Raw genomic sequence first — 25,000 nt, 5'->3', positions numbered from 1 at the left:
AGTGGACCCTTGGACCAGGCTGTCCTTGGTGTGCTTGTCCCTGTATGATGCAGCATCTGCAGAACACCACAGTGATCAGATTACAACTCCCCTTTATCTCAATTTTCCTGACTGCCACCAGGGGGGGAATAGAGGTTATCTATAGACAGTTTGTTTTGCGATTGTCGTAACTTTTGATTTTGTTCGGTCAATATTAGGAACTTAAATGTCCCGTCCCCGTCCCCATTGTCATATCACATGGAAACTGTGTGTGTGTGTGTGTGTGTGTGTGTGTGTGTGTGTGTGTGTGTGTGTGTGTGTGTGTGTGTGTGTGTGTGTGTGTGTGTGTGTGTGTGTGTGTGTGTGTGTGTGTGTGTGTGTGTGTGTGTTTCGTCGTTTAGGGTCGAATTAGGGTCTGAAAAAATATGAAGGTCAAATTAGTATATCTGTTTTTGGTTCAGTTTGGTTCAAGTGGGGATCTCAAACTGCCAGAAGCTTCTGAATGTTTGCACAACAGTCTGCATTATTCACAAAGAGCAGCCCACCCACCAATAAGCATTTAATGGGATGCAGGGGGGCTATTGACGACAAGGTCAGCATTATGTGTGTGCCTGTGTGTGTGTGTGTGTGTGCCTGTGTGTGTGCGTGCGTGCGTGCGTGCGTGCGTGCGTGCGTGTGTGTGTGCTTGTGAGAACATTTGAATATAAAAAAGAAGAAGCTATTTCCAAAGAAAAGAGGGCACGGCTTTGCATGGCTTCTGTTCTCGTTGAATTAATAGATTTAGATTGAATTTAATAGAACGTATTCTAAATTCAAAATGCTTAGCTCTGGGCTTATCAAGGCATTTGGACCACTAGGATGAGTCACAGAGACAAAGGGCGTTATTGGCTCTGACATCGGACATCACCTGTAAATTAATACTTTGAAAGACAGAAAACCTCAATATTAAAACAATGGAGAAATGAGCCAGTAGGTTAACAGCAATGTTGGTAGGGTTTCTTCAATATAACCCTCAATATTTCTTTAAAGGTATCGATGAGTGACTGAATGATTTGGTGAGTGATTGATTGTGAGGATTTAGTAAAGACTTTTCTATTCTGTTCAGCTTGACATGAATGCTTTATTCATGAGAGGCCTATTGAGTTACCCTTTCTCCTGCCGCTCGCCATTCTTCACACTACAGTTCTATAAGCTGACCACGCTGTCGGAGTCCATCCGGTAATTAATTAAAAAGGTCAGAAATGTGTGACGAGCCCGGATGTGTCCTTCAACCACTATGTCCAAACCCGTCCTCATATCAGATGAGATAAATGTACAGAGTGCGGCTGGAGGGGGGAGATTTATTAATTCATTTCACAAACACACAAGGGGGCATCTCTCCAGTCAGGTGTGATGTTCCCAGATTTAGTCTCCTCACCTCTCTGCCTTAAAGTGATTGCTTGAGGCCGTCTCAATGGCCGTGTTAATCTGGGTAGTTTGTCAAGGTGAGGGGGAAAGGTGCCAAGATTTAAAAGAATGGCCTCTATGCTTTTTCCCCTAACATTTATTTTAATCTAATCAGCACCCCATGACACAATGGATGGACAGTGACATGGAGCACCAGAAGAAGGGTCCCCAGGGGTCCATAAAGGGTATATTATCTCTCAATAGACAGGGACATAGAAAAACTCTAATTGGCACAGGTGACACTACCGTTTGTAAAGATCTCTTGTGTGGAACCTCTATGACAGGCAAAGGAAGCTAATTGCTTCTCTTTAGAAGAATACACTCACACTAAATATATTTGAGTGACACTCAAAATATATTGAGTGTGACTACTAATGGAAGCCATAGTCACACTTTAATATCAGTTTAGACTGAGCTGGAGTCATTGAGAACTACTTTAATGGCATTATATACCAATCATTCACAACATTTCCCATGTGTTTTTATCTTTCAACCCACTGTGCCCAGCATTTACTCAATTCGACACAGACGGGTAGTCTCCTGAATTATTCCTATAAAGGCTTGATCTACTTGATATCATTAGAAAATATACAAGAAAACAACCCTGCAGTGTTCCAATTGTATGTAGATCATAGATGTATTATAATAAATACTGATATATATTTTATATGATGGCCATCTTATTTCTTCGTTACGAAATTATTGACCGATTCTCCAGATAATTGGAGACCTCTAGTGGCACATAAATGGCTGAATTTGTTCACTCACATGCATGCCGATGTTTATCTGTATGACACCGAACAGTTCGAATTAGATGTATAGTGTTAAGATGTGTTAAGTTTTCAAGTAAAATATGAACCCATTCTTTTCTATCTTTAATTCTTTCAAGGCATTCACACTGCCATTTGAACCCTCCTGTTATGTTCGTTTGTCATGAAGGCCTACAACCAAATTGTTCCCGGGTCAATTTGACCCGGTGCATATTTAAATATCAAAAACACAACACATTTTGTACCTCATTACTATCAATTGAATCAATATTTAGTGCAACATGGTTATTATTTAACCTTTCACATATCATTGTTCAATTAGGTAATATACTCGTTTTACATCAGAAAGATAACTTCAAACGTTCATGTACTTTAGAAACACTGATATCAAATACATTCAGATTTCATAGAATTCGTTTGTTTCAATGTGTTATTTCATGGAATGAGGTTGATAAATAATCAGAGGACTTGTCCTGTTCAGGGTCAATTTGACCCGTTTACTAAAATAAAGCAAAAAAATTCATACCTTTTTTTGTGTTCAATTTATTTTGTGCAATTTAAATTTGCACATCCCCCTCCTGGATCTCCCACACCGTGGATGCAATAGCTGGGGGGGGGGGGGTCCTTGGCAAGTGCTGCCTTGTTGAATATGTGGAACCACAAGTGCCTTTCCCAACCTGGATGAAGATAAGCCTCTTGTATAGCTTTGGCATGTTCCACTCATTAACATTTCTCTCCAGATGACCCTTTTAGTCTCCACTTTCACTGAGTCAAATTGACCCAGACAGTTTCTGTGATATGAACAGGTGCAGGTGGGGTTCCGCATGCCAGACATTAACTGTTATTTTTAATGTAGTTTACTCAGGCCAGTAGAAGTTTCATTCTAAAAGCAAAAAAAAAAAAAAAAGCTTAAAGCTATAAAATTGTTTTTACATACAAATTTTAAATGGGTCAATTTGCCCCGCAACATAACACGATTGTTAAAACGGTCCAAACTCCCATGTTTATTTATAGCAGTCAATGTAACATTTCAACTAGCGCGTAGCTTCAAATAACCTGGACATCTCTAGTTAACCCTCAATGGCAGTTGTTTCAATGTGATCAATAGCAAATCCTTTAAATTATATGTTCTACATAATAAATTGCTGGACAGCCCTGTTCGCTTGGTTTACGCCTGGTTCATCTTACTTACGACACTCCCAAAACATTTCCCCCTCGAAGATCCAAGATAGATCTTTTTCTTCAGTGCACACGAACAAGTGTCCTACGATATAGTAGGGACTCAAAGTGAAGTAAGCGTAGTTAGCCATGCAAGTGCACAATCTATTCACTACTAGGCAATTCACGACACCTCTAGGACGAAATGCCTTGTTTGCGGTTGGGGAATCAAAAACTGCTGCAATAAAGCGAATAGGACAACCAGAATGACCATAAAAAGGCATGTTTATTTCTTTTGTACAGACGCTTAACGATAACGATGCAGCTGCAGGGTGTTGCGTCTCTTCCAGCAGGCGCGACGGGAACCACCGATGGTGAGGTGGAACTTGTGGCCCTTGCCCAAGCCGCGGCTCTTCTTGCCCGCGGAGGTCAGGCCACGCATCTCCCTGTGCTTGTGCACGGCCTTTGTGATCCATTGGGTGTCTGGGTTGCGGCGGATGGCCTTGTGGAAGGTGTCGATGAGGATGACCTCGAAGAACTTGTAGGTGGAGTCCTCGCCCACCCAGTAGCTGTTCAGGACCCTCAGGCCGCCACAGTGACGTCCAGCACGCTCCTAGTGGACCAAACATCACACGTTAGCTCCATGCGACAGGACAGTTTGAACAGCGTACACATGAACCTCCATAATACATGGTCCAACGTAAATTGTTTTTAACAACATTTTTAGAAAGTCTTATTGCTGTATTTAAATCCCCCAAAAATAATGATAGGTTGGATGGTTCAACTGAATTGTTACTATAAACAGCAGAGGTTATGATAATAAAATACTTGAAACTCTTCTACAATAACTGGAGCTGATTAGTCACATCTTTTGACCCAAGTCAGCCACAGAGGTCACAGTAGAGTATATATAGAAAAACATAAGAGATGTCTTTACTGGCCCATGCGCCTGCTCTTGGGACTACTTCCATGTCATTTGGCCAGCTACACTGCCTTGATTTGACTGTCACGCTTCAGACCAGGACTGAATATCAAGCTTTGCATCCCGAGTGTTGCCAATGCACACTTAAATCGAATAACTCAGTAACAAATCAAATGTTTGTCAATAAAGAAATGTGAAGCTTCAAGGACTAGCTTGATGAACACATCACAGGCCTGGCTCTACACCTAAATGTTCGACCAAAGTGAGATGGGAAGCTATTGATATACTGGAAGCAAGTTGAGAGCACTGATCTACAAAACATCATGTGCCAACAATGTCTAGGACAAGAACAGCCAGTAATACAGAACCGGCCAGTACATTAGGTTTCAGTCTTGTTTTTAAAAATAAGTTGCGATTGTCTGTACCGTCACTTTAGGAGAGGTACTGTAATCTGAAGTTCAGCACAATGACTATTCAAATGTTGAGAGCATTCAGAGTTGATTTCGAACCACTACAAATACCAAGATCAAATGCACCACTAAAACTGGTTCATTTTCAGGAAGTACAAGGTCCTGCTACCAAAGCAGTGGAGCAGCCTTGGACTTTAAAGTCCAGATTTGCAGACCATACCCAGGCATCAAAACCAAAAAACTAAACCCATTCAGTTTCTCACCAACAATTTCTATTTCCATCATCCATCAATGACGGCCGTCACCTTTCCAATCAAAACTTTTCGAGGAGTGAATCCCAAAGAGCCTACATTTCTTCCAAGAGATGATCACAAACTCACCTCAGCAACAGACTGCAGACTACGGGCGAACTTGATCTGGTTGACACCATGATGCACAGGCTTGCCATAGGTAGCACCCTTGGGCACGGGGCGTTTGCGACCACCACGGCGGAGGCGGATACGGTAGATGACGTACCCTAAACAACAACAAAAGGGGTTGGTATTCACATGGTGAGTTTATTGGTGGTTAGACTTCCATGACCGGCCCATGTGGCTTGGGACCTACCCTGCTTGGCCTTGTAGCCCAGTCTACGAGCCTTGTCGGGTCTGGTGGGCCGAGGAGCACGATGGAGGTTGGACAACTGGCGATACTGCCAGCATCTCACACGGAGGAGGAAGCGAAGTACATCAGACTGCTTCTTGCGCCACAACTCCTGCATATACTTATATGCTCCCATCTTGATTTATCTGTGGAAAGATGTACATTTTAGAAAAAAACACTACATTATCAAACTGGACCCATTGCAGGCATCCTTGGAAATAAATGCTTAGGATCTTCAAAGCTTTGCTCACTGCTTTTGAAACGTGCTCCAATATACTAGGGACACTTGGACAATCGCTTGCTCACGTAAATAGCGTTTCTCTTCAAATATAGGCATGCATTAGATACATGTTTACCATTAACTATACTAGTGACCAAGTATTAGGCTAGCAATTAATAAAAGATCAGCAATACTAAATGCGAGGTTAGTAAATACAACAGTTCAGATTGAATGGTGAATTGCTTCCGATGAGGGAGTTTCATGCTAAAGCATTTTTATTCACACGCTAACCTTAGCTTGGCTAACAGAATAAACAATTACTCTGCTTCGCTAGATGCATTCGTTAACCACCATATCGTTATATACTCTATCGACATAACAATTCAACCAGGACATTCCAAGCAATAATTTCAGAAAGTAATGCCAAACGTTAACTACAATACGGCAGCTAACCGGACAGCAGGATGAATAGCAAGACAGCAAAGCGCCTATAGTACCCAACAGAACCAGGGCTTTAATCCGTCTAAAATGACAAAACTTCTAAAATAATTGCAGCATATTGAAAACTGAAGTCTGATAAACGAGTGTACTAAATTTGACAGAACGATGTAGGTCCAATATCGTAGATTTTAATAGATTGTGTTGTATTAAAGCATTGGAAATATAGCTTACATGATGGCGTACCAGCCGGAAAGAGAGAGAAAAAATACCCAGCATGCTTTATGAAAACGTCGGCTGCGTATTTCCGGTTCAAGGATCATGGGAAATGTAGTCCTGGATATGTTTAGCGTTTCCGGAGATTTAATTTAATTTAGGGTTTGATTCAGAATGGGTTTACTCTAACATGCTGTAAAATACTACATTTACACACTATATAATGTCTCTCTATTTTGTAAAACGTATGACTTTGAATACATTGTTAGTCAAAAACACACTTGACACCACCATGCGAAATAGATTAATGTTAAGAGTAGAGCCTGGAGTGATAATATTGATTGACAGATGGTGACCTCTTTCTGCTATTTAATTTAAATTAAATATAGTTTGGACGTGCGTGCAGATTATTCCGTGTTTGCACATGCGCAGTGAGGTACCCGAACTTGCCAATAACAGCGACCCCACACACTGAAGAAAGGATGCTCCAGGTCGAGATGTCTGTGCTGAAATCTGACAGCGTTAACCTGGACTAGGTAGGTAACTGTACTTTACACTTTGACCCGTGTACCATGATTCACTGCTGGCAATGTCAGTAGCGTATGTGTTCGAGGTGTACATAATCGTCTGGATTGAGTAGCTACGTTGCTCAGATTTTAGTAGGGTTCGTGTTACATTTTGCTACCAAATATTGTTACTGCAAAGCTTGTTTGTACTATGTGTCTGATGGTGTGTACTTTACTTTTGGCTTGTAAGCTTACTCTGATATGTTGCCTTGTAGAGTCGAAATGGGGAAGGGCTGTAAAGTTGTTGTCTGCGGCCAGGCTTCTGTTGGAAAGACTGCTATCCTGGAGCAGTTACTGTACGGAAACCACACTGTCGGTGAGTAGGTCACCTAGTTTGGAGGTAAGGGGAAAACCCAACCATTAGATGCTCGATGGCATGGCTTAAAGGGAATGTAGGTCAATAGTTGCAAGATATTGTAAGCTATCATTATGTGTAAGAAAGCTCCTCAGTTCCAATGTTTAACATTTAATCATAACCACATGTGAACAGTTCAGTAGGGGCAGATAGATGGGTTGCTGTCAGTTGACAGGTTTGGTTGTTGATGGCTGTTGTTGTTGGCTTTGGTCTGTCAGGGTCTGAAACCAGTGGAACCCAGGAGGATGTGTACGTGGCCTCGGTGGAGACGGACCGCGGGGTGAAGGAACAGCTAAGGCTGTACGACACCCGGGGCCTGCAGGACGAACTGGACCTCCCCAAGCACTACTACCTGGTGGCGGACGGCTTCGTGCTAGTCTACAGCGTGGACAGCCTGGAGTCCTTCAAGAAGGTCGACATACTGAAGAAGGAAATCGACAAGTCCAGAGATAAGAAAGAGGTGGGCACCGTTCCAGTCATTGATAACCGCTATTATCAATGGTTATGTATTTATATACAATGTTGATATTGTGATCTGGAACTAAATATGTATTCCATTGAGCAGGACAGGGAAGTCACTACCTGCTGCCCAACAACCTGTTTTTTTAATTCAGACTGAAGTCTGTTTGGATAAAAGTGTCTGCTAAATAGTCACATATGCTGTGTTCTTTTGATTGATTTAATATATACTTCATGTACAACTTAAATTGTATCGTTCCCTGATCATTATATCTCAATTAAAGATTGGTAATGAAATCATATTTCCTGTTACATAGAGCTTTAACGCTATATTTTCATGTTATCCATAACAAGTTAGCAGGTCTTGGGTCAAAATAAGGGGGCGCTGAATCGTCTCCAGGCTTGGGTGTTTGAAGAGCCTAGCCATGCCAACATGAGCCACTTCTCCATTCCCCAAGCATCGCCAGACACGATTCAGCATTTCATTTCTTGGTTGTTTAATCTATTCATCATAGTCGTGTCCTACAGTTCCTCCAGTGCTGCGTGTGCGTGCCCCCCCCCCCCCCCCCCCCCCGACCCCCGTTGTGCTTGTCGCTGTGCTGCCGTGGGCGGCAGTAGCTCAGGCATTAGAGCGGGTTGGCTGGTAACCGGAAGGTTGCTGGTTCGATCCCCGGCTCCTCCTAGCTGAGTGTCGAGCTGTCCCCGAGTAAGAAACCTAACCCTGACTGCTCCTGACGAGCTGGCGGTCGCCTTGAATGGTGGACTCCGCCGTCGGTGTGTGAATGGGTGAAAGTCAGGCCATGTTGTAAAGCACTCTGGATAAAAGCGCCTTACAAATGCAGTCCATTTACCATTTGTCGCCCGCAGGTGGCGGTCATCGTCCTGGGCAACAAGACGGACCTGCGGGAGCAGCGGCAGGTGGACCCCGAGGCGGCGCAGCAGTGGGCGCGCGGCGAGAAGGTGAAGCTGTGGGAGGTGAGCGTGGCGGAGCGCGGCTCCCTCATCGAGCCCTTCACCACGCTCACCAGCCGCCTCACGCAGCCGCAGAGCAAGTCCGCCTTCCCCCTGCCCGGCCGCAAGAGCAAGGGCACGCCGTCCAACGACCTCTGAACCCCCGGGAACGGCCCCGTCACTCACTCACCCCCCCCACCCCCCCCACCCCGCCTGGCACTCCACCCCTCTCGCCCGACACTCCATCCTCCCCTCCCGCCTGCAGCTCCCCCCCCCCCCTACCCGAAGCTTACTCCCCCGGCCCCGATGCCCCCCCCCCCCCTGAGCTTGGTCTCGTGAGACGCGGTAGAGTTGGTTCCGACTCGTCCGTTGTGTCGCGAGCCACCCTTTTTAATTTAACATGGAAGGCGATGGTGTCAGGCTTTGATCAATGGTGTGGGATCGGTTATACCGTTGACCTCGGCGTTAGTTGCACTTCTGCATTTCTTAGCCTGTTGGGTAGACTTCTGTTGAAATTATTATAACACGGATGATCATGACACGCCAAGCAAGGCAGGTAGAGGCACATCCAGCACGGCAAAGCTGGGCGTGACATGGGTAGCAACGTACAGACGGTAGCCTTTCTAACGTTAGAACTACCATCTATGGATAGATATTTATTTTTTAACTAATTTATTTTTTAGCACTTTAATAAACCCACATTCCTGACGTGTCTAGCAATGTGAAAAAGCTAAACGGTACTGTGTGATGTAAATGCATTGTGTTCCGAGAACCTGAACAAAAGTTTTTCTACTGGTAGCGAATGAGCTTGTGTCTTAGCTTAGTATAATACCTTTTTAAGTTGTTTTCAAATCTTCCTCTGCTGTCCAGCAATATTCCTGTGATCGTTTACATACTGTAGTGGTTAACAATGCATGGATTAAAATACTGGCTCTAGATTTTCTCTCTTGCATTTTCTTCTTCCGAGAATACCAACATGTGAAATGGTTGTCCCTCGGAACGGAACGAGGAAACGTCACACATTGCTGTCGGTGGAAGAGGGTGAGTCTACATGTGCCGGTATTGGCTGGGGTGCATTTATATAGCTTATTTTATCACAAAACCATTAAGGAGATCTCTCTCGCTCTTGCTCTCATGTTTTATGCTGAGGAACTGAAGGAGCTATACTTAGGTCAGCCCAAGAGGCATTCTTTAGAAAAGAGGCACTTATCCATTATTGAGCCTGCATTGTCATACTTTAGTGAGCCAAGTCGATGACTGAAGGTCTGAGGGGAAATAAAACAAAGGTATTAAATCTTTGTAGGTCATTTGAATGGTATACAACAGCAACATATCCCAATGCACACTCTTGCCAGCATAATCAGTCTATTTGGCTCAAAACTAAAAAGGTAAGTAGCTGGCTCATATTTGATCAAAAAATAAATCTGCATTTTTGGAAGCACTAGTCAAAAATGACAAAAGGAAACTCGTTAACATTTAATTCTTACAGAAAACTTTTTCATACAGCTTTTCTTCTAAATCGGTAAGCTTACATTATACAACCAACAGCCATCCACACCTTCACATGTGAAACACCTTTTCAAACAGCGTATACAAACCATGAGGGTTAAGGAAGGTGAAAAATAACAAAAACATGTACAGGGGGGACAGACTTCACGGGGAACCGTGCTGTAACAGATTTATAAGAAAGTGCCGCTTACTTCAAGCGTCCAATCAGAGCAAAGGAAAGCACCAAATGCAATATTGCTAAATTCGATTATAGTGGAGGATAACGAAAACATATTTTACATTTAAAACAACTGAACCCAATTAAGACTTCCGTTCCCCCCCACCCAAGATAAAAAAAAGATTATCCACAACATATCCTCACCCCCACACCCTCAACAACCCCCTTGGACCCCCTCCATCCCCCCAATTCAGCCCAAGTCCCATTCAAACACGTTGGCATTACTTTACAGACCGCGATCACGCTCCTCTCGGGGACAAGCCAGTGATCCCCTTGGATGGCACAGAGGCTCACTGAAAGAAAGGCTTCACGTGTAAATCTAAATACTTCCATTTGTGCAACAAATACACAAAAGAAAAGGAACAAAGGAAAAACAACTAGTACAACTAGTTCATGCAAAAACAAGGAAAACAATGTTTGAACTGGCTAGGGAAGAACAAAGCTTAATACCTCCATGAAACTTTTCCTTTAACTTATCCACTTCCGACCCTACCCACAACCCACCCCCACCCCCACCCCCTAGGTCCTAGAGCTGTCCCCAAGAAGCAGCCCCCCCCCCCCCCCATCTCGGGCACTATGTAGCGTAGCGCTTGGTCCACTGTTTGGCTATTCTGTCGTGCTCCGGTCGGTTTGTGGTGTACTGTGTCGCGATGCTTCCCACCAGCGGGTCAGCTGTTAAAGGAGAACAAAATCAATCATATTTTTTAGTTGTCTCTCGGAGATCACCGTTTCGTTCTCTTCGGCGGCCCATGAGGTGAAAAGAAAGCAGCGACACACACACACACACACACACACACACACACACACACACACACACACAGTTGTTGTGGTTTTGCCGTACCCTCTCTGGTAGAACCACAACTGCGCTGCTTGTTATTTCAATGCATGAAGGGAATGTCAATACTGTACAATAATGCAAATTCAAGGGCTTTCATCAGCCATTCATTTAAATTCCAATCTTTCGAGATCTTTGAGATTTCCACTTAAATGTAAACATCCTTTTATGCTCATTTTCCCCATCAATACAAAAATAATTGCGCGCATTTTGAACACATCTATCAGGGCTGACAACAACTGCGTTAAACTACGATTGAAATAACGCATCTGGATTTTTTGACTCTGAATATAACTCTTACAATTTTCAACAAATCATTTCCCCCTTTATCTAGCATCTAGGATATTGTTCTTCCTCCGATGTTAACGCTGAATTTCATACATTGAATTTTGCAGTTGATTTTGGCATGTTGAATTTGGAGACGTCGAAGATATTGAAGTTAAATTTTTTAACGTTGAATATTTGATTTTAATATTGAAAAATACAGCTGAAAAAGCTTTATTGAAAATTCTAAGAGATAAATTCAGAGGCAAAAAAATCAAGATACGTTATTTCAATACATAAATATTCAGTGTTTAGAATTGAATGGCTTTTTATTTTCAAAATCCGATGGCACAGATTTACTTCCATACGATGCATCTATATGCACTATTTAACCATGAGTATATACACACACCCTTCCTACAGTAGTCCTACAGACTACAGGACTTCTTTGAATGTCGAACACAGGTCATTATTGTGACTCCACAGTGTGTGCATGTGTGCGTGTGTGTGTGTGTATGTGCGCTCCAGGTCATTACCAGGGTTGCAGTCTGTGAGCAGAGAGCAGATGGACAGCAGGACCTTGGAGATGGTGAGGGCGGGACTCCAGTTGTCCTTCAGGATGTCCAGACAGATCACCCCCTGGCTGTTGATGTTGCAGTGGTAGATCCTGGTGCGGAATGTCACCTGGGCAACACACACACAAAGTTATACAATAAAACATACACTTGACAAGGTCCAATAGATCTCATGAGGCTCAAGGCAATAGACTAGAAGCGCTGGTTTCATTCCAAGTGCAACGTCGCCCTCTAGTGGTCAATTTGCAGAACAACACACATTACCAGACAGCCTCTCTCACGACAACAATAGGCCTCCTTACAGCCTGTAATGGCTGCACTCTCCTCACTTATAGCTCAATAGACGCCGTGCTAATGTGAGAAGCATTGGTCGGAGCGTCACCTTGGGGGGTTTGAAGGGGTAGTCTGGCGTGAAGGCGATGTCCAGGAAAAAGACCCCCCCTTCGTACACCGAGCCCGGGGGGCCCAGGATGGTGGAGCGCCACTCATAGATGTTGTCCCCTTTTGGACCAGCGCTGCAGAGGGAGAAACATCATATATTTAATTAGATAACCACCATTAAAGATTGGTGTTTATGTACTCATTAGTCTTTATAATACACCATGGCGGGGGAGGAAACAGGCGTCAGTAGAGAGAATGCTCTGTTTCAATTAAAACAAAAAAGTACCAAATTAAAATTACAGACACACACACACACACAAACACACGCACACACACACCTTTCTTATGTGGGTCTGGGCACAATGCCCGGACGTTTCACTTCTAGTCTTATCTCGCAAACTTCCTGCTAAATTGCCCTTTTTGTTTTCTTTTCCCCTTAATTGCTGCGCACTGTGTGGCTAAGTGTGAAAAACAATCAGCCATTAACATATTAGCATTGGAACCACAGGACATACTGGGGTGGGATAGACTCTTGCAAGCTGCAAAAGACACTGATTCAAATGCTCCCGTTAACCACATGCAGGTAATACGTCAGCCGAAGCATCTCGTTCCCATGAGTTTAATACCAAAATCTAACAGAATTTGAAAACCAGGGCTTTCACCTCAGGGGGTTTTCAAACATAGTTTTTTTTCATCAGAGCGTGGCAATGAATTAGGTTAAGAAGTTGCGATTGATGCGTTCACAGCTTATGCACTTACTTTGGAAAAGGTTACGATGATTGATTTTGCACTTGCACACATTTACTACCAAACACACATAAAACATTATATTTATCTTCCGAAGCGGCCGAAAAATATGAAACAACATTGTAAATAAAATCTCGGGAGGCAAATCTTACGTCACATATTTTTTCGCTAAAGGGAAATTAAATGCCTTGGAAGACCAATTGCCATAGAAAGTAAGCATAGCTTAGAAAGCGTTACATGTCTACCGTACAATTTGGAGGAGGAGAGTCATCAATAACAGTGATATTGATATATTTTTCCCTGCACAATAATAACATTGATGAGCCGGGTCATTTGAGCGGCAGTTAGGACGATCAACAAAGGGAGGCAACACCGTAGACTTTCGCGGTCGTTTCTGTTTCTACAGCCGTCAGAGGTTCAGCGCGAACTGCTCCAACAAACCACCACAAACAAAGCCCACAGCGGAGTAAGATGGAGACCTGTTCATTCAAAAAAGTAATGAAGTGTAATCTGATGCATGAACCCAATCTGTATTGATTGATAATCACAGTTTGACGAAGGGTTGGGAGCAGCTTCTCCAAATTCAAATATAAAATGTTTGATAAAAGCACCTCTCCTAAACAATGAATGTACTGTGTGAGGCCATTTCTACTGAGCATGAGGTGAACTAAACACTCACTACATTGAGGCCAGACAAGCCAAACATGAGCAAATTTTCGCCCCGCTGTGCAAAACGTTTAGGAAAAATGTCCTTGCATGTGCAAACTTACAGGGCGATAAAACACATTTATTCTTTGGTAAAACTACTACACGGAATGCATATGGACTATAATTCACGAAAGAAAAACATTGTCGCGGTTATGTAAACTGTCTTTGAAAACCATGGGAACCGATACTAATAATATTACCATATATACCTACATATGACATACTGTGTATCAAAATATTACCATATGGTAATATTATTACGCGTTCATGAAGACATTCGTGCGAGTGAGTTTTGGTATTCTGCTTCTTGCACAGACCGGGTCTGGATAATGTTGTCAGGATACAGTTGCTGCATCTGTATCCTTATCAACCTATTTTCTGTATGTGTGTGGTCTGTGTGTGTTTGTCTCTGTGGGGGTGTCATGTTCTGTGTGTCTTTGTCTGTGTGCGTGTGTCACACAGATTCCTGGCTTCTGGATTCTGTGAATGCTTTAAAAAAAAGGTTAAAGCGAAGCTAAGGTTAAGTTAAAGCCAATACGTCAGCCAAAGCGGTGCACGGCATCTGTGAAGGTTCAGCAGTGGAAAGTCAAGCTGTTTGTCAGAAACTCGGTGAGAACATCTGGATTGAAGCATTCACTCCCGTGCCTCCTTTGTGGAAGTTTAACTTCAGACTCACTGAAATCGCAGCGGGATGTACGACATGCAAGTCTCGATTTCAACTGCGAGGGCTCACACTGCTTACATGGTGTTTCTAAAAAAAAAACACAGAAAAGAAAAGCTAAAAACAGTAGCTCCACTTAAGGCATTAGCCACCAGAGATATGCAGTGCCTCTCAACAATCATCTTGAATTAGCGCAGCCTGCCTGTGTTCAATGGACCCCTGGAGGTATTGCAAACAATCATTGCAATTCAGAGCCAATCCTAAGAGGCTCAGTAATAGCCATGCTGCCGCAGCCTCCATCGTAGCTCTGGTCAGGTTCTCAAAACCCACCAGGCAGTAGGGAGATATTCAGGAAGTGAAAGCCAAGGTGCTCCCTTCGTAGGGACAAAGAACCAGAAGACAGGGGAAACTCCGCTAACCCTATTAGGTATGTCAAACTCTACAATACGTAAATGTGACCACCCCTTCTCCCACAAGTGATTCATCAGGTTCACTGACAAGGACACGACCCATCAGCCCAGGGCTCTGGTTCACCAGAGAACACACACACACACACACACACACACACACACACACACACACACACACACACACACACACACACACACACACACACACACACACACACACACACACACACACACACACACACACACACACACACACCCTTCCGCAGATGATTTCATAGCTAAGACTAGCGATGAGAAGTATTAGAACAATATAATCGATTTCTCCCCCCTTTGAGACAGCAAACATCAGACAATTAGCTATGATTGACAGAAAATACTCAATAGTAGTAAATTACTTCCAATTATGTTATTAGGGGTTAGCGCATTAAGCATTGGAAAATGATGTTCCAATAAATCCAATACAATCTCACACAATTTCTAGGGATCGATTTCTTTCTGTTCCTTCAAGCCGACTGGTCCAACGTGTGAGCGCGTCGCCACGGCGGGTCTGGTCGACTACCTCTGGTCTACGTTGCCAGGCGGATGAGCGAGGAACGTACACTCAACCGCACTTCAGCTGCGTGAAGCCACGGGGCTTCAGGCTTTGAGGAAGTAGGAACTACACCCAACAGCCAGAGGGTTTCAGACCACGCCCCTGCAGGCCTGGTTTCTTCCAGTGCAGAGTGTATAAGCCGACTTTCAGATGAATATTAGTGTACGTTTGAGATTTTGTTGGCAGGATATTCGATAGGTGTGTTGGCCCTCATTTTAACCGACAGGAGCGGGTTGAAGGTGATCCACACGCTAAATCGGGAGGAATAAAAACAATTTATTTTCAAATCGTCACAGATCTCATGGCGGCCTCAGAGGTAGAGCACCGTGTGTGCACGCACGCACGTGTCTATGTGTGTGTGTGATTACCCACGAAGTACCAGACACGTCCTCTCTGGGGAGCACAGGTTTTTTTTTGATGCAAAAAAGCCACACACACACACACACACACACACACACACACACACACACACACACACACACACACACACACACACACACACACACACACACACACACACACACACACACACACACACACACACACACACACCTTGGTGAGGATCTGATGGGACAGGACGGACCGCTGGCAGTCTCCCAGCACTGTAACAACAAGCCTCTCTCTCTCTCTTTCTGATCTTACCCCAGCCAGCCAGCCAGCCTCCCGCCCTCCCGCCCTCCCCCCCTCCCTCGCTCCCCCCCTGGGCATCACTCACATGATGCTCAGATGGTTAACTACAGCCCTAGGGTCGGGACATAGGAATGGTTCTCAAGACTCTTTTCCACACCTCAACTTCTGCCTTCTCTTGGACAAAGAAAAAAACCAAACTCAATGAGAGAAGGGCTGCGTCTCAACCAGAACCTAAAAACTCATGAGCCACAAATCGTGGCTCCAATGGCAAAAGACAATAAAATAAATGTGTCGGCTTCAGCTGGTTTCATTAGAACAAGTAAATAATGTTACGCTCAATTTCCCTGAAATGAATTTACATTTGATCCAAGAAGCAGTTCAATGATCATTTGATTGCAAACGGCAGCGACAGATGTTACCTGATGATTACAATTGTTATAATGTGTCCGTCTGTCTCTGTGTGACCCTGGAGCACCCATATCTTTGACTCCCCACCCGCCCTCCCACCACAAGCAAGAAATGGCGTCAGCTGTAGCGTACGTCCATCAATATTAATCCGCTGAGGCTCATCTCATTGCTTATTTATAGACAATTATGGGTGTCACCAGGGCGGGAGGACACACCAGGAGGAAGTGGTCCACAATTGCAACAATTCCTGAAGATTGTGTGCAAGGGTTTGGTAAATCTGTATTCTGAACAGTTAGGCATCCTTTAACCGGTGCGACAACATAGATTGTCATCCCGTTTCTCTCAGAATGGAGACACACCCCAGCCCTTCAAACCACACGTCTCGTTGAACAAACAACACCACGTGAGAGGTTAATAACCGCCACGACGACAATCAAAAGGAGTCCCGAGAGATGGGTTTGAAAAACCACCCGGGGAGAGTTGAGCTGCCACCACCACCAACACACGGATAGACACTCGCTGTCTATCCGTGCTTTCTATTGTCATGAGCCCCTGACGGGAATGTAAGGAATCCAAGTCAGGCAGCTAAAGGCAACATCTTGACTAGGGGAGGAGGGGGAGGGGGAGGAGGAGGAGGAGGAGGAGGAGGAGGAAGGAGGGTTGTGGTGGAGGAGGAAGGAGGGCTGTGGAGGAGGAGGAGGAGGAGGAGGGAGGGGGGGTTGTGGAGGAGGAAGAGGAGGAGGTTGTGAGAGACAAGTCATTTACTTAAAGTTATCGTTGACTAACAAGAATAATATCGTCTCAAGTGTTCCGAAACAACGACTTTGTAATCATGTGCATATCAGGGTACACTGTGTACATAGAAACTGCATGTTAACCAACAGCCAGGTGGGGGGCAAATGATGTGGGCGCAAAAAAATAATTTCATTGATTTCACAAAGCCCGTGGGCAATAGGATAATACTTTTTAAGTGCCTATATATGAACTAAGTCACCCAACAGCACTACGTAAGCAAGACAGGAAAGCATTCCCCGCCTCCCCAAAAAAGATCTTTTTCTTTTTAAAAGTAGTACAAAATAATCAGTGTCACACCACAGTTGCACCATTCAGATCCATGCAGAGGCCCATATCACTGCAGAGGCCCATAAAACTGCTTAACTCCGTTGCAATAACGCGAACCTTGGAGATCATAAAGTAGGCTTCTGATGAGACACGTTCATTCATCGGTGGTGGTGACTAATATAGGAGAGGGAATGAGTGATGCTAGGACACTCTCGACACCACAAGTGAAACTGCGATCACATGTTATATTCAACTAAAAGGCTATCAGTGGGTGAGAAAAGAGAACCGCAACGCAATCATCCAATCACTTGCATCCAAAAACAAACGCATGTTTCAAAACGTAGAGAATCCTACTATCAATGTCGATCTGGGCGAAGCAGTGTCCGTTCCGTCTCCCGGCCATCGTGCCAGGCGATGGTCCACAGACACGGCTGACGTGAACGATGACAACGAGTGGGCTTAACCCCCTCACACGCCGCTCTCGCAGCACAGGCTGAGCAGCAGGGAGTGTCATGTCGACCTCAGCTAGTAGGTCAGCCGTTCACCACCTCCAACCCCCCAAACCAGACGCCCCGCTTCCACACTAACCGCTCTGTCATGCGCAGGTGGAGACGTTTTTTTTTTTTTACATTATCATTTTTATTGCAGCCCCTGAGCACCGTTACAGTCTCAATGGGCTTCACGGGCAACCTTTTTATAAACACACACCCCGCAAGCCCCCCCAAACCGCTTAAAGGAAATGTAATTCTCAAGGAGGAAGGCTTTGGAAGGAACACAGAAAGACGGATCCTGTCTTCCAGGGATGGTTACAATGAGTACAATGGGTGCAACAAAGCTCAGACATAACAGCACAACAAACAAACACTGGGGAATCCAATTAGGCTTACTTTGAATCCATTCATCCATTCATTAATTTGATCGGGTAACACCATCTTTGATGATCATGAAGTGGATGTTTATGGGCTCTTTTCTGACAGGACGCCTCTCAACTAATCTTTTTATCTTGAGCAAGTGATGCGTTTACGATGCAGGAAAAACAACAGCTCACACGTCAAATAAAAGATATAAAAGATTATGCTTCAGTCACTGCAATCCTATCGGTGATGATTGAATAGCGATATCCTTATGACACACTAATAACACTAGTGAGGCCCTTCCTATCGCGCGGTTCAGACAATAAAGTATTTGTATTCCTAGATAAACGTCGTCCCAGCTCCCTGTCCAATGACTTTCCATGATTTATGAAGGCAAAACTAGTGAAACATTACACACACTGAATAACCTGCCCTGCCTGCCTGGCTTCCCCCCATCCCTAATGTAATCAGTCAATATGCTTGGGAATCTCAAAACGCGAGGACAGTGAACGCTAGGTTTTCTGGACTGAATGGGAATACATGGGGAAAATATAGGCTTATATTCGGTGAGAGGCAAGACACAATCAGAGGTTGGCAGACGCAATTCACTGATATTCCTAGACTTTTCCTCGACTATGGATGATGAATCAAGTTCCCAGACTTTCCCTGCCTGGAATTGCAAATTCCAAGACATTCCATACATTGTCCGACAAACCCTGTAGACAACACAGGTCCTAAAGCCAGCCCTCCAGCTACACTGTTCCATCCAGATGGCCCCTACTCTGGCCCATGCAAGCGGGAGTCAAAGTAAGTATAGTTCATCTGTGAGCAGAGAATATCCCTAGCTATCACCATCACCCACACGCACACAAAGGCAGAAACGTCCATCACCACATAATAACCTCCACCGATTAAGTGCTCTGCTTGCCTTCATAGCTATATATATGCGATAGCTATTACTACTACAACAGTGCATGTGAGGATGTGCACACACACGCACACACACACACACGCTTTGTGAACAGCAACCCAGAAGCTCTTTGAAGCTCCACAAGAAGGGTACCTGCTGTTCCCAGCAGTCAGGAAATAACACACAATAACACACACACACACACACACACACACACACACACACACACACACACACACACACACACATTTACAATGCAGGGAAATACATGAGTGCATCACAAAATAACAGGTCCACTTCGGTCCTTCAAATCAGGGGAGGATGAGAAAACGGGTCACCCATAAATAGAGCACCAATTCCAAGTACCTGCAGTTAGGCGGCGGGTCCAACGTAATGTCCGCCAACTCCTTCTGGATCCTGCCACAAAAAAATCAAGCAACCTTTATTTATTTCTGTTCAGATCCAGGATCGAGTTTTAAATTGCATTCCCTTGACTCAATACAACACAACGTGGGCCAAGGTCTGCAAAGTGTTTACTCTCAGCAGGTGATTTGTTTATCCCCTCAGAGAAGGAAGGATGTGATGTTCAGATCCGTACCTTTTCGCGCTGGTCGACAGGAGTTTGGAAGTCTTGCTCATTCTGGCTTTGCTTTCTCGTTTCTTGGGGGTGCTTATCTCTAGAGTTGACGACGAGAAGGAAGACGAAGAGCTTGTGCTGGCACGCGAATCTTCATCAGACATACCGATCCTATGGGCTACGGGATGCATAGGAAGGAAGGGAGAATTCGGCACGGGGAGCACATGACATGGACATGACATAGTCTAGCATTATAAACACGAATTGTTGCGACGAAGAATCCATCGCTCGATTCACAGTCAATAAACACCTTGACGTGTTCATACCTCGGTGGCGTGCAGCAGACAATGCAGGTCACCGATTGGTTATTGTTATGTCGGACAACATATCACTTAACAACTAATAGCTTTTAATTTGCTGGGAGCATTGGCTTCGTTCTCGGAGCACCGGTCTGATGAGCGACCTCAGCTAATGTTTGCGCTCAGGCGTTATTTTTAGCTTTTGTTTGGCTGCGACAAAAGCGATCAGTTGAGGGGGAGAAAAACTAAACTGTAGGGAAGCAAAGGGGCTGTGTCCAACACTGCAAAGCAATGCACGGTCAGAGACGAGCTGATCACAGAAATCAGCTCAGAAACCCGACAGAAAAAGCAGAAATAATCAATGGGGCGATGTCGCATTCGACACAGGGATCCCCCTCCTCCCTCATCCTCCCCACTTCATCTGAACAATTTTTTTACAGGCAAATTAAACTTTCACCGACAGCTCCGAGAATGGCTCGTTCATGCTGTCATCCAACACCAAAACTGTGCGTGAATCCAAACTAAATACAAACCCCACAGCGAGGAATGGATGGTGTCGTTTCACTTCTTTTTTTTCTCTCATTGCATACATCCGTCGACACACAAAACTGATCTCAGTGCAGCCACCCATAGGATGGACCGATTATTTAAATCCCCCCCTCCTCCCCACCTCCGACGGCAACGGAGACACAACAGTGGTCCGATCATTTGCTAGAACCGATAACTTGGTCGGCATACATATCATATATCACGCGATTACATTGCAAACATTTGGTATTCGATACCTTCTCTTTGTGTCCGCGAGTGCCTCCGTCGCCTGGACGCGTGCCTTTCGCCTCTCGGAGAGCGGAAGTGCTGCTGCTGGTGCAACAGACACACACCAAGACAGATCCTAGGGCCGATGGGATCTATTGGGCACACATGCCAAGTTGAACCCAGTATCCAATTCAATGAAACCCTCGTTGAAATGGTTATTCTATTTTATTCGTATTGAATGACCTTTGGTTTTAACGTGTTCATTCAACGAGAGGATATTAAAAGCTAGGTTTAACGCCCACCCCCACCCCCATCCCCCCCCCCCCCCCCCCATGAGTCTGTCCCATTATGGTCCAGTGGATTGGGTGTCACTCAAACGTTCGTTGTTTTTTTAAGGGATTATATATAGTCTCGGGTTGTGGTTGTTGTGACTATTGGTTGAACACGGGATGAAGCCGGTGTCGGAGAAGTTGGACGGAGACAAGCGACTGATGGAAAATGAGGTACTATTCATATAATAATAACAATAATAATTAATGGATTGCATCTGTACAAGGCACCCGAATTGCTTTACACACACACACACACACACACGCACACGCACGCACACACACACACACACACACACACACACACACACACACACACACACACACACACACACACACACACACACACACACACACACACACACCATACTGCAGATGTAAGGACATGTCATAATCATAGAAGTCCAGATGCAGTAACAATAATCCGTCCGTCCGTGGCCGTCTCCTTGCCCCTGCGTCTCCCAGTCAACCGTAATTAACCTCGCCAGTCCTCCTGCTCCTCTTCGCAACACATATGTAAGGCCCTGGCGAACAACAGTGCTCCCCGAATTAGAAGCAGACACAAAGAATCACACGTCCTTTAACTTAATGCCTCGTTGATGATCGTATAGGATTGGCAAGGAAAACAGAATGGCTCTAGCTATGCTTTCGGTCATTATCGTCGACTTAGAACCTGAACCTCACAGTTGTTGTTGGCTGTTGGCCTTCATAACCGAAAGGTGAGTTTTCTGGGAGGTTTGCCGTGTGCAAAAACCGGCAACACATCCGTCCAGACACCAAGAATTGACATAACGTCTGTGTTACCGCGGCAGGGGTTAAACGTGTGGTTTAACCCAATTTTCCCTTTGGGTAGTTCTGAGTCATGGCAGCTATTTCCATTTTGGAACGGGTTTATGAAGGTGTTTGAAAAACGCACACAAAAGGTTAAGGCACTCGGTTCATTATCGCAGGGAATGTGCTGAAAGGCTATTCAGCCGTGACACATTTTTTTTTATGAAATGACAGCCGAGCTTTAAATACAAAGTATGATGAGATGATGATGATAGTGTTTCCCGGAAAACACAAATGACGTGTCATCCTACCAGGCGTGCAAGCAAGTTCTTTTAATAATTTCACAGTTTCAAAAGAGGGGCGAGTCCTGCCCTTTTATCATTCAAACTTCTGCCGCGTGCCAATATAAGCATTTACTTGACAGTCGGCCAACGTGCCCATATTCAGGGAAATCACATTGTAATACACACTCTCTCTCTCACACACACACACACACACACACACACTCACACACACACACCACACACACACACACTCACACACACACACACTCACACACCACACACACACACACACACACACACACACACTTAATTCTTTATTTGAATCCACCAATCACATTACAAGAGACAGGATTCAAATATTTCAGATAAGATAGGTCTTTGTTCAAGGGTACAAAAAACATCTCCTGCGCCACACTGCCTATCACTGCTGATATGGAGCAGAACTTTGCTAGTTGTTTAGACACACACACACACACACACACACACACACACACACACACACACACACACACACACACACACACACACACACACACACACACACACACACACACACACACAACAACAATTATGAGAGAATGAAGCAACAACAGTCCCCGGTCACGTTTACAAGCCAGTGTTTAATTCAATATTCAAGAGCATGTATTCACACAAGGCGTTATGTACAGCAAGCCACCGCTTCCATGTCAAAAACGTTGCCATTTGCAAGACCCAAGCTGGGTTTGCAGTGTGGCCCATTTGATCTTTCTGAACAAAAAAGAAAAACGAACAAACCAAAGAATATGGAAGCGGCTGAAGTCTCTCACCCGTGCGGTCGCTCCACATCCAAACAGTAACATGGCCGCCGCATGAGAATGAATCCTGCTGTCATGCACTAATATGTCCAAAGAGGAGTTGTTTTAAAAATAACATTAAAATAGATGACAACAAAATAAATCAAAATTAAACCGACAAATATATCACACTTGAAGATGGTGGTGGGGGGGTAGCAAGCACAGAGAGAGAGAGAGAGAGAGAGAGAGAGAGAGAGAGAGAGAGGAGAGAGAGAGAGAGAGAGAGGAGAGAGAGAGAGAGGAGAGAGAGAGAGAGAGAGGAGAGAGAGAGAGAGAGAGAGAGAGAGAGAGAGAGAGGAGAGAGAGAGAGAGAGAGAGAGAGAGAGAGAGAGAGAGAGAGAGAGAGAGAGAGAGAGAGAGGAGAGAGAGAGAGAGAGAGAGAGAGAGAGAGAGAGAGAGAGAGACGTCGAGAATAATAGAATGATGTTATAAACAATGCAGTAACAGTTAAAAACAACAAACGACGACACCGGCACCATCACCATCATCATCGTCGTCTTCAACAACTTTTACATCAGCAACAGCAACGGTAACAACAACAACATCAACAGCAAACAACAACAACAACAACAAGAACAGTATTAAAGCTTTTCATGACCATATCAACATTCAGCGTATTGGAAAATACAATCCCCAATAGACTCTGTATAAAAAAAGAAGCTTTCAAGTCAGCATGGAACAATTAACAGTTCGCCTTCACGCACCCCCCCCCCCCCCCAAAATCAACCCCCCCCCCCCCCCCCCCCCCTCACCCCCCCCCTCATCCAATCAAAACGTCTGCAGTGGTCAACGTCTGGGTGTGCTTCCACAGATTAGATTCTGAGGGGCCGGTGTGTGTGTGTGTGTGTGTGTGTTAGGGCTTTGACTTTTGCCAAAAATCATATTCGAAGTTTGTTTATCAATATGAATATTTGAATATATCTGAATATTTATTAATAATATTTTGACTATTAAATGCCTTCAGTAAGACCAAGATTGGGCTTCGCGAGGTTTGTTTACCGGCGTTGCTATGGTTACCGGTCTTGCGCGTTCCAATGGTTTATTAGGTTTCTAATAAATCGCTGTCTAATCAATACTTTATTCACTGCCTCTTCCGTGGTCATTACAATATTATGAATAGACTGCGTCGGGTTCTCCGACGTCTCTCCCAATTGGCCTGCCCATAACAGGTTCGAATATTAAGGGCTGCCTAAAATTCGTTCGAATTTTGATTTTTTTTTTGATATTCGAATTATATTTGAATAACGAAGTTCGGAGTCAAAGCCCTAGTGTGTGTGTGTGTGTGTGTTAGAGTCTGTGTGCGTGTGTGTGTGTGTGTGTGTGTGTGTGTGTGTGTGTGTGTGTGTGTGTGTGTGTGTGTGTGTGTGTGTGGTGTGTGTGTGTGTGTGTGTGTGTGTGTGTGTGTGTGAGTATGGGTTGTGGGGCTTGAGTGTGTGTGTGTGTGTGAGGGGGAGGGGGAAGGGGTGTTGTGGTCCGAAAACAGACGGGCCAGGGGGTGCAGGGGGTCCCCCAGAGTCTATGTGGCGTAACGCTTGGTCCACTGTTTGGCTATCCTGTCGTGCTCCGCTCTGTTGGTCAGGTACTGTGTGGCGATGCTGCCCACCAGGGGGTCCGCTGTTGGGGGAGAGAAAAGGGGAAAGGAGAGATATGGAACAACAGTTAGACAACTGTGTGTGTGTGTGTGTGTGTGTGTGTGTGTGTGTGTGTGTGTGTGTGTGTGTGTGTGTGTGTGTGTGCCTTCGTGCGAACAATGTGCAACACTGTAGGAACCAAAGGAAAAAAATGTTTCACATTTAAACTTGCATCTCTTTCTTAAGCCAAGAGCGGATCATGTGAAGCTCTGAAGCAAACACAGG

The 25,000-nt window shown here is 44.7% G+C and overlaps 3 protein-coding genes across 8 annotated transcripts in view; 1 reads left to right on the top strand and 2 right to left on the bottom strand.

Moving 5' to 3' along the window:
- Window positions 1-3,620: 3,620 nt before the first annotated feature.
- On the bottom strand, window positions 3,621-6,367 carry rpl15 (ribosomal protein L15). The gene is made up of 4 exons (XM_060042866.1): window positions 6,220-6,367; window positions 5,292-5,473; window positions 5,066-5,202; window positions 3,621-3,966 (listed from the first exon to the last, which is right to left on the bottom strand). Exons 2-4 carry the CDS (start codon window positions 5,461-5,463, stop codon window positions 3,661-3,663), a joined length of 615 nt encoding a protein of 204 aa, XP_059898849.1. The 5' UTR covers window positions 5,464-5,473; window positions 6,220-6,367; the 3' UTR covers window positions 3,621-3,660.
- A 221-nt stretch (window positions 6,368-6,588) lies between these two features.
- nkiras1 (NFKB inhibitor interacting Ras-like 1) lies at window positions 6,589-9,470 on the top strand. 3 transcript variants are annotated; one of them, XM_060042870.1, is made up of 4 exons: window positions 6,589-6,737; window positions 6,983-7,083; window positions 7,341-7,582; window positions 8,449-9,470. In XM_060042870.1, exons 2-4 carry the CDS (start codon window positions 6,990-6,992, stop codon window positions 8,689-8,691), a joined length of 579 nt encoding a protein of 192 aa, XP_059898853.1. In that variant the 5' UTR covers window positions 6,589-6,737; window positions 6,983-6,989; the 3' UTR covers window positions 8,692-9,470. The 3 variants fall into 3 exon arrangements, with proteins under 3 accessions (XP_059898853.1, XP_059898855.1, XP_059898854.1); XM_060042872.1 differs by having other exon boundaries at window positions 6,617-6,741; XM_060042871.1 differs by lacking the exon at window positions 6,589-6,737 and adding an exon at window positions 6,758-6,865.
- A 525-nt stretch (window positions 9,471-9,995) lies between these two features.
- ube2e1 (ubiquitin-conjugating enzyme E2E 1) overlaps window positions 9,996-25,000 on the bottom strand; it is a 33,265-nt gene continuing 18,260 nt past the window's right edge. Inside the window, exons 1-6 of one of the 4 annotated variants that reach the window (XM_060042861.1) lie at window positions 20,957-21,112; window positions 19,894-20,050; window positions 19,662-19,712; window positions 12,315-12,447; window positions 11,894-12,041; window positions 9,996-10,930 (exon numbers count right to left, since the gene is read on the bottom strand). In XM_060042861.1, the coding sequence (XP_059898844.1) occupies window positions 10,833-10,930; window positions 11,894-12,041; window positions 12,315-12,447; window positions 19,662-19,712; window positions 19,894-20,036 (573 nt within the window). In that variant the 5' untranslated portion in view covers window positions 20,037-20,050; window positions 20,957-21,112 and the 3' untranslated portion in view covers window positions 9,996-10,832. Of the gene's footprint in view, window positions 10,931-11,893; window positions 12,042-12,314; window positions 12,448-19,661; window positions 19,713-19,893; window positions 20,051-20,198; window positions 20,597-20,704; window positions 20,829-20,956; window positions 21,113-25,000 lie in introns of those variants that run through there. The other 3 variants (XM_060042862.1, XM_060042863.1, XM_060042860.1) reach the window with 3 other exon arrangements.

The sequence above is a fragment of the Gadus macrocephalus genome, chromosome 22 (assembly GCF_031168955.1).
Source record: "Gadus macrocephalus chromosome 22, ASM3116895v1".
Classification (NCBI taxonomy): domain Eukaryota; kingdom Metazoa; phylum Chordata; class Actinopteri; order Gadiformes; family Gadidae; genus Gadus; species Gadus macrocephalus.
Note: the sequence above shows the minus strand (reverse complement) of the source record. Positions and strands in the feature narration are given on the sequence as shown.

Bases quoted from the DNA above. Each gene is read 5' to 3' on its own strand.
- rpl15 (XM_060042866.1), bottom strand. From the start codon at position 5,463: ATGGGAGCATATAAGTATATGCAGGAGTTGTGGCGCAAGAAGCAGTCT. The intron at 5,203-5,291 runs GTAGGTCCCAAG...GTTGTTGTTTAG, and splicing joins GGGCTACAAGGCCAAGCAGG to GGTACGTCATCTACCGTATC. The intron at 3,967-5,065 runs GTGAGTTTGTGA...TTGGTCCACTAG, and splicing joins GTCTGCAGTCTGTTGCTGAG to GAGCGTGCTGGACGTCACTG.
- nkiras1 (XM_060042870.1), top strand. From the start codon at position 6,990: ATGGGGAAGGGCTGTAAAGTTGTTGTCTGCGGCCAGGCTTCTGTTGGA. The intron at 7,084-7,340 runs GTGAGTAGGTCA...TTGGTCTGTCAG, and splicing joins GTACGGAAACCACACTGTCG to GGTCTGAAACCAGTGGAACC. The intron at 7,583-8,448 runs GTGGGCACCGTT...TGTCGCCCGCAG, and splicing joins AGTCCAGAGATAAGAAAGAG to GTGGCGGTCATCGTCCTGGG.